This window comes from Oryzias melastigma, linkage group LG7 (genome assembly GCF_002922805.2).
Source record: "Oryzias melastigma strain HK-1 linkage group LG7, ASM292280v2, whole genome shotgun sequence".
NCBI classification, from domain to species: domain Eukaryota; kingdom Metazoa; phylum Chordata; class Actinopteri; order Beloniformes; family Adrianichthyidae; genus Oryzias; species Oryzias melastigma.
Window position 1 is genome coordinate 26,603,301 of NC_050518.1, and position 13,552 is coordinate 26,616,852.

At 41.1% G+C, this 13,552-nt stretch overlaps 2 protein-coding genes across 3 annotated transcripts in view; one reads left to right on the forward strand and one right to left on the reverse strand.

The window, feature by feature from the left end:
- The first annotated feature begins 2,283 nt into the window (after positions 1-2,283).
- On the forward strand, positions 2,284-8,997 carry htr6 (5-hydroxytryptamine (serotonin) receptor 6). The gene is made up of 3 exons (XM_024293809.2): positions 2,284-3,729; positions 6,664-6,798; positions 8,063-8,997. The coding sequence occupies exons 1-3, from the start codon at positions 2,830-2,832 to the stop codon at positions 8,417-8,419; spliced, it is 1,392 nt and encodes a 463-aa protein (XP_024149577.1). The 5' UTR covers positions 2,284-2,829; the 3' UTR covers positions 8,420-8,997.
- Positions 8,998-12,526: 3,529 nt separating this feature from the next.
- Positions 12,527-13,552, reverse strand: part of tmco4 (transmembrane and coiled-coil domains 4) — a 13,358-nt gene continuing 12,332 nt past the window's right edge. For both annotated transcript variants that reach the window (XM_024293807.2, XM_024293808.2), the window contains exon 14: positions 12,527-13,179. In XM_024293807.2, the coding sequence (XP_024149575.1) occupies positions 12,748-13,179 (432 nt within the window). In that variant the 3' untranslated portion in view covers positions 12,527-12,747. The remainder of the gene's footprint in view (positions 13,180-13,552) is intronic.

The following is a 13,552-nucleotide window of genomic DNA, read 5'->3' on the forward strand; positions in this document are numbered from 1 at the left end:
CAACCTGTTAGTTCAAATACACATTAGGTACTACATGCTGCATTAACATATACATGGGCAAGTTAATGGCTCATCAGTGACCCACCACGACACAACAATGGGCTCTCGGACTAGAGGGGGGGAACTCTTCCCTGCGCAAATTTGCACAGGCTCAGTGATTCTAGTGTTAACCATTTTACACAAAATGATCGGTGTGTCAGACTGTAAAAAAAAAATCATAGCAATTTGGTGCCCCCTCCAGCAGATGGCGCCCTAGGCAGCAATCTAGGTCACCTATGCCCAGGTCTGGCCCTCCATTGCCCGCATTTATTTTAAATGCATCGGACTGGATTTTGTTGTTGGCCACACGTAGCCTATTTAAAATTAAACTTAAAATGGTGCATACTGATATAGTGCTTTTCTACTTTCCTTGAAGGCCCAAAGCGCTTTACAGTCAGACACATTCACACATACATACACGCACTGATGGCGGCTCTGCTGCTGAACACTGGCACCATCCTTCCACCAGAGGCACTGTGTGTTGCCCAAGGACACTTCGACACATGAGCAGGCAATGCGGGAATCGAATCTGATCAGAAGTATCACTGCACGGCCACCCTACACTTAAAGTTAAAGTCCTGCTAGCTGTCCCCCACCTAGGTGTCTGAAACGTGTAGTCTGCATTTGATCCATCCCCTGGAGGAGCTGTTAGCTGCAGCCACATTCAGGAACCATTTGCATGTTTAACCCTAACTGTAACCATAATCCAAACCTTAACCCTTCCTCTGGGTCCGTGCGGCCACGGACAAAGTTGGCTGCACGTTTTTCAAAAATTACGTGCGAATAAACATTTTTTTCTGTTGATGGACATTTTTAAGTGGCAGTAGTGAAGATTTACGCTAGTGACACACAGAGCTATCATAACAAGACAGGGGGAGGGATCAGGGGTGGGGCTGCTCTAAGAGCCACGCCCCCTCAGAGGAGATTTTGGAAACAGAGGGTTCAGATCAACATGAAAAATGGCGGTCATCTGATGGCTTCTCAACCTGAAGGTCAAGCATTAGTTCAGCTTTGTTTCTGATAAACAGGAAGGCGGAAATGCAGTCATCAGTTCTGGACCCGCAGATCCCTTCAGCTCTAGAGCAGAGCCATCAGCTCAGTGGTTCCCCAAAGAAACAGAACCCTTCAGCTCTGAAGGGAATCATTGACTGTACCTGAGAATTGGATAAAGCGGCCAGGCCCCCGTGACATTCCAAACAGGAAGTACCTGCTGGCCCCAAGAAGCCAAAATCCCATTCTGTTGGTCAGAACAATCATTCTTGCTTTGATACCTTTTTTAACATCTTCTATTATATTGATTCTTTGGTGTGAGTTATTAAACTGACCAATCAGATGCCTCGACGAAAAAAGGTGGAGCCTCCTGGCCCCCACGTCCAACATTCAAAATAAAATAGTTGACGGATTTTCTGTTGCTGCTTTCAAGCAGTAGGGGTGTGATCTTCCAACAAGCTTAATGATTGCCCAGAGTGGTTGCCATAGAAACGCTGACTCAGACCAATCACTGCTTACTAACAACATCTGGTTCTAGTATGGTGGCGTTGGTAAAAGATGGTGACTGAACTGACTTTATTTGGTTGGAACAGGAAGTAAAGCATTTTTTATGGATGACATCACAATCACTCAGTCCAGATCTCACATGCAGTCAATATGAGTTAACCCACTCAGAGTCCAGACTCAAATCCTTTTCCAACTCATGTCTGCAAAGTGGAACAAACATCCTCAACATCTAGTAAAAACAATGCAGAGACGAGTTTTCCGCTAGTTTTTACTAGCGGAAAACATATTTTAACGTGTTTGTTTTCTCTCAAAAATAAAAGTCACCATGAAAAACAGAATGCTTTTACTTTGAAAATCGTTTTTTTCAATTTCTTTTAGGGTCTAAATGTGAAAATATTTGCAGTATTTAACATTTTCCTCCCCACATGAATCTCATTTTCTGAACTCACATTAGCTAAATATGATGAGTTCTTCTTTTTAAATGATTTATTCTTTTTTAATTTCTGGTTTATTTAAATCTTAACTCACCTTTGAACTAAAACAGCCAAATAAATGTATTTGTGACACCTTTTCTCTTTGATGGATGCCACTGAAGTGAGCTGTAACTATTAAACATTCCTGACAGTGGAGCCTGAGTGTTTGAAAACAGCCCGACCAAACAAGGAGAAAGACCACCCACACAGTTCCTCTGATGCTAAATTAGCATTGTGCATGATTATGCATTAACAGCTGAATGCTTTGACACGAGGTAGCCGGGCTCTCCGGTTGGGAGACGCGCTGGAGTGGCCGCTAAAGGGATTAAGAGCAGCGCGGGGCGGACCGTGGTACCTGTAGGGCTCTTCTGGGTGCATCCCTCCTTAATAATGACTTTTGGTCCTCAGATGATCTGCTGCTGGATTCTGCTCTGCTGGTCCCAGAATAAAAGGACGGGTGAGTTTGGGCTCAGGAAAGGACTCTTCTGAGGGGAGAGGCTTATATTTCTGACGACTGTTCATCTTCAGCACAGAGAGGCTTATCGCTCTTTGTGCCCTCCTCCTCTGCCTGTCATCGTTGTGACATGCTGCTTGAGCAGCCTTTGTCAGCCTTCGCATGGCTCATTTTGGCTCTTAACCGTGGCTGAGGATGGAGACATGAGAGGAGCAGCCTTTGTGGTGGCAGAGGAGACCAAGCCCCCCCTCCCGGAGGACAGTTGGACCCATTCTCAACAAAATATATTTGCAGCTTTCCCCCCCAACAGTGTGAAGTGGACCCTCCTGCAGATCTGGACTTGGTTCTGGAGAGGAACGTCCCACCATGTCTGACCCTCACCTGCCCGGCTTCAACAGCACCCCCGGCGGAGCGTGGAGCCTGGCTGGCGGCGGGCCGTGGCTGCTGGCCTTCATGCTGACTGTCATCATCCTGGTGACGGTCTGTGGAAACCTGCTGCTCATCGCTCTGGTGTTCGCCCACCGCTCGCTGCGCTGCACCTCCAACTGCTTCCTGGTGTCGTTGTTCTTCTCCGACCTAATGGTGGCGTTGGTGGTCATGCCGCCGGCCATGCTGAACGTGCTGTGCGGCGCCTGGGTGCTGTGGCCCTCCTTCTGCCCCGTTTGGCTTTGCTTCGACGTCATGTGCTGCAGCGCTTCCATCCTCAACCTGTGCGTGATCAGCCTGGACCGTTATCTCTTCATCATCTCGCCGCTGCGCTACAAGCAGAGGATGACAGCGCCCCGTGCTCTGCTGCTGGTGGGGGCCGCCTGGGGGCTGGCGGCCCTGGCCTCTTTCCTGCCCATTGAAATGAAGTGGCACAGTTTGGGCTCCGGGACCGGACGGGCGCCGGTTCCTGAAGGGAGCGGCAACTACAGCAGCTCCTTCTCTGAAAAAGTCTACCCCGAGTCCTACTTCCAGTCGTCGGTGTCTGGAGGTTCGTCCTTCCAGTGCCGCCTGCAGGTCACGCTCCCCTTCGCCCTGGTGGCCTCCGTGCTGACCTTCTTCCTGCCCTCCAGCGCCATTTGCTTCACCTACTGTCGCATCCTCCTGGCAGCTCGAAGACAGGCGAAGAGAGTGGCAGCTCTGAGTCACCCTCCACACCCCCACGCCTCCTTTGGAGGTCACACCCGGCCTCCTTCACCTGCCATCGTGGTGGTGCAGGGCCCCCAAGGTGGACACGACTGCAGTCTGCAGGGGGGGGCTCCTCTGCCACAGAACGTTCCGGTAAGGAAGAGTTCAGCAGGAACACAGAGCAGCAAAATGGAGGGTCGTTTCTGATGAAAAACAGGTTCCAACCAAAAATAAGTGAACTGACCTTCAACTGGAGCCGTCATCGCAGAGCGTGGGAGTTCATGAAGCTGCAGATGGATTCATGCTCAACTCTCCTATAAATAAATTACAAAAACGTGGAACTCCAAGAATCTGCAGAGCAGATCATTCATGAGGAGCGACTCACGTCTGCAGGGATGCTAAACGTCCTTTTTTCAATGCAAACAGAGGAAAACTAGGAAAACAACATTAACCTTTATCAAAATGTAGAAACTAGGAGTTCCACCCACACACGCTTTCCAACAAAGAAAAATAAGTTCAAATTGACTTACAGCCCAAATATAAGTGTTTTCTTTTTTGCTTATTCTAAGCCAGGAGGGTCAAACTCCACCGCACACCTTCGGTCACGGGCCGAACAGGATAAATCTTTATTGAACACTCTAAAACTACATTTTTAAAATATTAAAACTGTACCTTTTTAACATAATTATGAATTAGATATATAGCATTACTTGCAATAATGCTAGTGTTACTGCTGTAAGCTGAATTTGGCTGCTGGGGATGGTGAAACTGATAGCTAAAATCACTGAACCTGATACCTAATAATGTTAAAACTTATAGCAAGCTAAAATATTAGCTAAATGCCAAATTAGCCTAAAAAAACCTAAAACAAACAAACAAAATTAGGTTAGCCAAAACAGTTAGCATGTAGCTGGAAAAAAAACCTAAACTTCAAAATATCCTATAAAACGGAAAAAAGACTAAATTATCAAAAAGAGCTAGCATGTAAATATTAGTCTGACATCAAAGTAGCCTTAAAAAATGTGTTCCAGAATAAATCAACTTAAATCATAAATACCTTTTAATATTTTACTAACATCGGGTCATCAATTACAATAAAATATAAAGATCTGGAGGGCCCGATAGAATTACCTGGAGGGCCTGATCCGGCCCCGGGTCGTAACTTTGACATGTGGTGTAAGAAAAGAGTTTGTATTTTATGAATTCTTATGATCCTAGTGGTAGTTTATTTTGATTATAGAGACAAAGAAAACTGTGTAATAAAAGGAAACGACTCATTTTAGAAGAAGACATGAACGTAATAAGTGGGGCTGGGTATCAACTATACTTTCCAGAAACAATTCGATTCGATTCACAAGAAGAGACTGGATTGATTTGATTCTGATTTTTTTTCCGATTCTTTTGATCCAATCAATTCAACTTGATTCAATCAAATTTTGAGTTTACACATTTATACACATTTGTTTAGAAATACATTACCAATCCACTATATGTTTTCAATATGTTTATACTAAGTTAACAGATCATTACTCATTTCATAAAAGTAGAAATTGATTTAACGCAAAATGCTAAAGTCAGTTAGCTTAATGCTAACGTTTAATGGAATTTCTCATAGGACGGCTAATGCTAACACTCGGTCGACTTAAAGACTCACTGCTCAATAAATGAGCATCTTTATATGAACTTTCCAAACTCTATTAAGGAAATATTTTATTAAGTAACCATTTGTGGTCTAAAACATAGTTTTTTCTCATTCGTTCTTCTTCTTCTGGAATAAAGTGCACTTCTATAACGCGATCGCCACCTAGTGGCCAAACTGAAACTCCCTCCAGGAGAAGCAGAACAACCGTTTTTGAATCCATGTTTGGTGTTAACAGTCTGATTGTTATTTCACTAATAAATATTACAGTTTGTGAATTGTATCAGATTAATGGGGATGTCTTCAAAACATTTTCATTATGAATGTATTCTAAACAAATGTGTAAACGTGTCACTCAAAATTGAATTGAATCGAATTGAACTGAGTGGATTGAAAGAATCAGGAAAAAAAATCATGGATGGAACTAATTCAGGCTCTGGATCTATTCGAATCCATTCTGGAAATCATTAGTGATCCCCAGCCTTAGTCAAGAGTAATGGTGTAACAATGAATCGAAAAAAAAGACCTAATTGTTGTTTGTGTTCCAGCAGCTTTCAACCTCATTATCTTCAGCTCCATTTGTTTTTACATTTTTCACACATGACAAAACCTTTGTTGACTTTTTTTCTAACAGATTATAACTGAAACATGGAGACGAAGGACTAAAAAAAGTTCTGTCTTGATGAGTGAATTTTATGATGTAGATTTTAAATGTGGTCAAAAAGGATTTCTAACATTATCTAAGATTAAAACCTTTTTCTGTCTTGAATGTTGAAAAACTCTGAATTTTGATAACTATTAGAATTATTTTGGTTTACATTTTACTGATCTTGGAAGGTTGAGCAATCAGGAGGAAAATAATCTTAAAGTCTAATTTAAAAAATCATTCCCAAAGCAAACATTAGCGGTACCTAAAATAATCTGTTAAAGTGTGTTCCTCTGATTCCTCACAGTTCATTGAAGGCTGAAGGTCCATGTAGAAAATCGGCTTTGATTTGTATTTCACTGGAGAGAAACTAAACTAAACCGGCTACTTACGTATTCATGTTTTATGTTTTGTCTGCAGACGTGAGATTTCCACCCAGTAATTATGTTAAACCAACGACACTTTCTCAATTTGAATTATTGGACTGAATATAAAAAGGTTAATCCAACATGAAGTTACGGTAGATCTACGACTAGCAAAAAGTAATCTATTTAAGTGTTCTGCTTCATCCTTAGTTTATGCTAAAAGTGAGGCAGTCAAGTTTATCTAGTTATTGTAAACTTAAATGTATTCCAATTGAGTCTGAAGAAGTATTCAGTTGGTATACTTCCTACATTACATACTCTATGGTACATTTGCTCTACTTATACTCAAGTATACTTAATAAAATAAACTTCAAGTGAACCAAAGATGCAAAAGTGTGAAATGAATCAGTGCAGGCATTCTTGTGTGTCGTCCGCAGCCGTCGGCTAACAGCGAGCGCCGCCTGGCTCACAGGCAGGGTCGAAGGGCGCTGAAGGCCAGCCTCACTCTGGGAGTTCTTCTGGGACTCTTCTTCAGCGCCTGGTTGCCTTTTTTCATCGCCAACATGGCTCAGGTGAGCATACCTGACACTTGTTTAAGAGGAACTACAAACTTCAGACTTCAGCTTTGAATTTTGGGCAGTAAAATGTTGAGATCCTGCAGTTTTAGTTTGAGTTTTTATAACAGGAAAACCGTTTCAGGGACGTAGAGTTGGACAGGCATCTTGATTTTCTGTATTTGCTGAATTCGTCATCACAGCTCTGAAGGAAGAAGGCTTTACTGAAGCCAATGAATAGATGGTTTTAGGACTGAACGCAGTCTTTAGAAAAGGAGCTATGGCGGTCCATGTGAGCTAACGACGTCAAACATCTAAAGTGGTAACTTCTCCAGCTTGTCATGATCGAGGCGTTTTGGTTTCCCATCTGTGGCCTTTTTCCCTGCGTATCACAGACTTCTCTGTGTCTGCACTCTCCTTTTTCTCACTCAATGTGGTGTGTGAAACGCACCCCCCCGTGCCGCCCCTCTCCCAACGCCTCCTTGTCTCATCTCCACAGTATTGGAAGCTCTCCTTTAACAGCTGTCTCCTCCTTCAGTCCGAGTTTAGGAGCACAGCTCTTAAATCACATGTGAGTTTAGGTTTTTATCATCCGCTCTGTGTCAGTGTTAGGGGGGAAAATGTTTCCAATACATCTTTAAAGATGCAGAAAGGTCCGGTTTGATTAGGAGTAAAGTAGCTCAGATCTGGTGGATCTTGGCTCCGCGTTGGACGCTCGTCAGAAATATGAGAACATTTCAGATTTTGTGCTTTCATCGTGTCCTGTGGGACTAACCCATATTCTGGAAGCTGCTTCTTTTTTCTTTTCTGAAACCCATAAAACCTTGAAGAAAATTAGCATAAATCTAATTAAAATTGCAAATGACAGCTTTGGCCTGAATGCTGGCTGAGCTTTGTGACTGTCTTTGTTCCAGTCATTTAAAACATCCATCAGGCGCTTTCAGATGTTCTGCTTCTCTGCCATTTTTGTCTCATAAAATCATGTAAGGATATATCCTTTAACATTCAGTCATTGTCCTTTTTTGTGCTTCTCCCAGAATGGAGCGGTGTTCGCTGAATCCTGGTCTTTAATGACTATCTGATTCCTTTTGAGGACACTGATCAGTCCTCTGAGGAGGTCACGACCTCTGTGGGAAGTTTAGCTTCAGGGACATCAAGAGAATCAAACTGAAACTACAATATTCACTAAATCTTTGAGCTAGTTTAGAAAAGAAATACAATTTGGATAGATTTCAACTCTTGATTTGACTTTCAGTAATTTCTACTTTTGGTCGTCCTCTAGGCGGTGTGTGAGTGCGTCCCCCTCGCCCTCTTCGACGCCATCACGTGGCTGGGATACTGCAACAGCACCATGAACCCCATCATCTACCCGCTCTTCATGAGGGACTTCAAGCGGGCTCTGGGGAAGCTGCTGCCCTGCTGTGTGTCCAGGTCGCCCAGGAGGCCCTCACCTGTGCTCTCCATCTCTCTGCGCAACTCCGGCGAGCCCAACGTAGCCAGTAACCTGCCCTCTCCTCTGGCGTCCGACCACACTCCGCCCCCGGCCACAGCCACCGATGCTGTCAACCTGCTGGATGCTGAGCATGCTGGGATTGAGCTGCCTCTGCTGCTCCCCAATCAGACGGACAATCTGGACTGACTGAGGACACTAACCTACGGAAAAATCAGCTGTTTAGGGATCATCAAGGTCACGGCGAGATTCAATCTGACAGCAACTCACCACGGTTTCAACAAAGACAGAAAAAAGAACAATTTTAATTTTAATAGACCCCAGTTTGAAGTGAAAATCATAAAAGAAAGCATTTTGTGTCATTAAAAAGTAACAAATCCTGCAAAATTATTTTTAGAATAAAGCTTGAAAATAATTCTACTGGTAATTTAAATATGTTTTAACCTAAAAAAATCCCTAATTCAATTAAAAACCTTTATTGATCCTAAAGGGAAAGCTAGAAAAGCTGCATTTCCTGCGATGATGCTAGTGTGGATGCTTTTTGCTGAAAGTAGTCGCTGAAGATGCTGAAGCTTTTTGCTGAAATGGTGACACAGTTTACTTAAAGTGCTGAAGGGACTTACTGAAAATGCAAAAGCTATTTGTAAAATGCTAAATTTGCTAACAGACGGAAAATTTTGTTTAAGAACTATAAAAGAAAACTGAAGTTGAACTAAGATTCTGAAAATGCTTAAATATTCCTAATACATGCCAATTTTGAAAAAAAAATTTAGTGTGCTGCTTAAATATGAGTAAAACTCCAAATTAGCCAAAAAAGCTAGCTCGTTGATTAAAGTCCTCCATGACAATTTTGTTATTTAAAAAAACGTTCCCAGTAGTGTTTTAATGATGATTATGAAGTTTTAACCAAAATCCCTCAATCTAAATGTCTTAAAAAGACATTTTTCATGTTGATCTGAAGCCTCTGTTTCCAAAATCTCCTCTAAGGGGGCGTGGCTTTTGGAGCTCCGCCCCTGTATCTCCTGTCTGATTATGATAGCTCTGTGTCTCTCTAGCGTAAATCTTCACTAAAACATCCATCAGTCTGGGTAATGTCCAGCCGTATGGTTCTGATCTGGATGTCAGCTGAACGAGGAAGTGAAGATCTTCATGGACAGAACTAATTTTTTGTAGAATCAGCAAATGTTTCGATTTCCTTGGCAACAGAGGTTTTTTGTTAACCACGCCCACATTACTAACATGTTCATATCGTATATCAAGTTGTTACATTCAACTTGAACCAACAATTTATTTTTACATTTTCACAACTTTCTGGTAAAAACGTGCATGGAACAGGAAAACGCCACTTCTGTGAATTGCCACGCTAACGCTGTTAAAAATCTACAAACTTTATAGGCAGCTTCCCAATGATGCTCAAGGAGTTAGCAAAAGAGAGAGGTCAAAGGTCAATGAAACTTTGGATCTGGTTGTAGCTGGTGGCATTTGTGGAATTTCAAGTTTTCTTTTCTGATATTGTAATAAAAATGTGAAAAATTGCCCACTTTCTATGAAATAGACAAAACAAGCCCTGGGACCATCCCATAATAATTCTAAAACTTCCTTTAAATAGCCCTGACACGTGTTTTGGCTTCGTTTGAGGATTTTGTTACTTAGTGCCTCATTAGAGATTTTTTGATGTTTTCTATTGTATGATGTCATCTTTTTTTGAAGGGGATGGTGTCATTCACTGTCAAAAATGCATTTCCAGCAGGTACTAGTTACATGCTCATGCTTTGAGCCTGTGATGGCTCAAAGGCACAGAAAGAAAGACAGAATATTGAGGATGATGATCCATCTAGGACGGCTGAGGGACAGAATCATGAATGAGCCTGAATGGAGACGATGGAGGTGACACTCAACCCAGACGCAAAAAAAAAAAAAAAAGAAAAAGAAAAGAAGCTGTGAAATTAAGGAAATTTAACACATAACCGTTATTGAAATTTGTGTTTTGATAAAAATAGAAGCCAGTTGTTTCCATTTATCACCGTCTTACATTTAAAACCATAATTTCCTGAGGAAACCGACCTTTGATCTGATAAGAAAAATAAAGTTTTCCAAGTGAAACTAGAGCTGCTAAAAATCCTTCCACAATAATAAAGAAGCAGCTAAATGGTTCATTTATGAGAAACAGACAGACAGCTGGTCATTCATTGCTCAAATTGAGAAATTAACCTTCTTTTTTATAAAAGAAAATATAGAGCAGGGGTGTCAAACTCAATCACACAAGGGGCCAAAATCCAAAACACACCTTAGGTCGCGGGCCGAACAGGATAAACATTTATTGAACACTCTAAAACTACATTTTTAAAATATTAAAACAGTAACTTACATAATTATGAACTAGATATATAGCATTAGCTGTGATAATTCTAGTGTGAATGCGGTAGGATGAATTTGGCCGCTGAAGATGCTAGTGCTGATAGATGAAGATGCTGAAATTGATAGTTAAAAACACTGGAGCTGATGGCCAGCTAAAATATTAGCTAAAAAACCTAAATTAGCGAAAACAGCTAGTATGTAAATATTAGCCTAACTCCAAAACAGCATAAAAAACTTCAAAAGCAAAGCCTGCGAGCATGCAGCTGAAATATTAGCTAAACTCCAAAATAGCCTAAAATCTTAGTAAATGCCAAAATAGTCCAAAAAGCTAGTAGAATGCCAATTTTTTAAAACTGTAACTTTTTAACATAATTATGAATAATAAAAAAACAGGAATATTATTCTAGAATAAATCAACTTAAACCTTAAATAACTTTCAATATTTTACTCTCCATAAAAATATATTTTGTCAAAATTATACAAGTTAGAAATGAGCGTAAGATAACATCGGGTCATTAATAACAATAAAATAAAATGACCTTGTCTTTGCCTTGATTTTGACACTTCCGCCCACTGACTCTCTGTTTCTGGATTGTTGTGGTTTGATGGTGACTGAGTGCGCTCAAACGCTTTGCTCAGAGATTGTTGACCTTTTTGTTTTGAGATTGAATCCACCTGTAATGGAATCAGCTCAGAATCATGCTTCCATTTGAGTGGAGATGAGGAAACCTTCCAGAAACACCACTGACCTCCAACTATGTAGAACAGGTCACCTCCACCTGAGGAAGGAGTCTGTAGAGATGATGATTTTTTTATCTGTTTTCCTCACATGAGAAATGCTGAGCAGTGATTGGTGAATGAAGACGTGGATTTAACTTTTGTTCAATAGTGTGATTGCTTAGTAAGCATTCACACTATTATGATTGTCCTGCTCCTTTACGTACACTTTCAGTGATTTCAGTAATCTTGGTATCAAAACATTCAGCTTGTTCAGGACATTACTGCTTGAATTTTTGGCATTTAATAACTGTATAGTTTTTGAAATGTTGAGCAAAATATATTCCCATAGGAAATGAATGATAAAGTCTTCACATTTCTAAATTTTAAGTAGATTAGCAACAAGACTTTAGATAAGGGATATGTTTTAATCTTTTATTGTGATTTAAACAAAATTTTGAGTTTAGCTGATATTTTAGCAACATACTAAGGTTTTTGGCTAATTTGTTATCCACCGGGGTTTTTGAAGTGTATTTAGACTTTAGCTTCCATTTTAGCAACAGGCTAACTTTTATGATTAATTTAGTTTACTGAGGAATTTTAGGCTATTCTGGAGTTTAGCTAGTAAGCAACAAGCTAGCTTTTTTGGCTAATTTGGCATCTACTGAGGTTTTTAATGCTACTTTGGAGTTTAGCTCATATTTAAGCAACACACTATTTTTTTTTTTTCAAAATTGGAATGTATTAGGAATTTTAAGCAATTTTACAACAACTTTTTTAGAAATGTAGTTCAACTTCAGCGCTCTTTTATAGTTCTTTACCAAATTTTCAGTCTTTTAGCAAATTTAACATTTCGCAAAAATGTTTGCATTTTCAGCGAATCCCTTCAGCAATTAAAGTCAATTGCGTCACCGTTTTCAGCAAAAAGCTTCAGCATCTTCAGTGACTCATTCAGCATAAAGCATCACACTAGAATAATCGCTGGTAATGGAACTTTTCTAATTATGTTTTATTCTCTAATCAAATGAACAAACATTCTTTGTTTTTTTTAAGTTTGCAGTTTTTCTGGTTCTGAAAAACAGAGCACATTTGCTGCAGAGCCCCCGGCCATATGGAAACCCCACTGCTGTGATGTTGTCCATAGCAACCAAGCAAAGTGACAAAAACTCAGAGAAGGAGAGGAAGCTGACCCAGTTAAAGCCACACTCCACACGCAGGACGCCAGTTTACGGTCATTTATAAAATAAATTACAACATGTACAGTCAGTCTTCACAATTAGGAATAAATTATAACATGAGGGCCGGTCCACACTAGAACCAGGCTGTTAATGTGGAAGCTTCAGGAGAACATGAACGTTGCTCTCAGTTTTTGGGGAAAGTGCATCACAACAGCCTGGAGAGACTGTCCGCTTGGTTCTGGAAGCTTTAGGAGGCTGGCAGCTTCACTCCTGTGAGGTCCCTGAGGTCCAGTCTGTGTCCTTCCAGCTCCATGAAAAGTGCTCCTCGTCCAGGTCCGACTCCTCTGTTCTGCCTGGACGGGCATCAATGCCAGTGTCTCCGTCTGTCACACCCCCCTGGAACGTGGAGCTGTTCTCTTCTTCCGTCTCATAAACCGAGTCGAGTAGATCTGAAATGTCAGGGATGTCCCAACCATTTCCTGCTCCCTCCCCCTCTGCCCCCTCTCCTCCTCCCTGAGCGTGAGGCTCCGCCCCCTCTGCAAGATTCCGAGTCGCGTTCCCATTTTCTTTTTCGACGTCCCGTTCTGCCACCGAGAAGGGCAGAGAGATGGAAGCTCCTGGGACTTCTTTGGTGGGAACTCCCACTGCCACCAGGATGGTGTCCATCTGCCGCATGTAGTCCAGGTGACCTTTGACCTGAGGAGGGAGAACAGGCCTAAAACGTTTATGTGTACTTTACAGAGAAAAAGTCGTATGTTTGAAAACATACTTTGTTATTGTTGATATTTATTTAGAAAGATTATTCATTTTATTACTGAATACAAATGATCTGTTTCCACTTCAGTTTTTGTGTTTCAAATGACAAAAACAGATGCACCCTGCAAAAACGTATTTTACTATACTTTACTGTCCTTTTACTTGACTGTCCTTATTTTTACTTTACAGTCTTTTTAATATCATTTAGGGTCATTTTTTACTTTACTGTTTTTCTTTACTTTACTTCAATGTCTTTTTAGTGGACTTCTGTGTTTTTCCAGTACTTCACTTTTTAAAAACTTTTATGCGGAAA

Coding starts and splice junctions, on each gene's coding strand:
- htr6 (XM_024293809.2), top strand. CDS start 2,830: ATGTCTGACCCTCACCTGCCCGGCTTCAACAGCACCCCCGGCGGAGCG. Junction 3,730..6,663: donor CTCTGCCACAGAACGTTCCG/GTAAGGAAGAGT, acceptor TGTCGTCCGCAG/CCGTCGGCTAACAGCGAGCG. Junction 6,799..8,062: donor TCATCGCCAACATGGCTCAG/GTGAGCATACCT, acceptor GTCGTCCTCTAG/GCGGTGTGTGAGTGCGTCCC.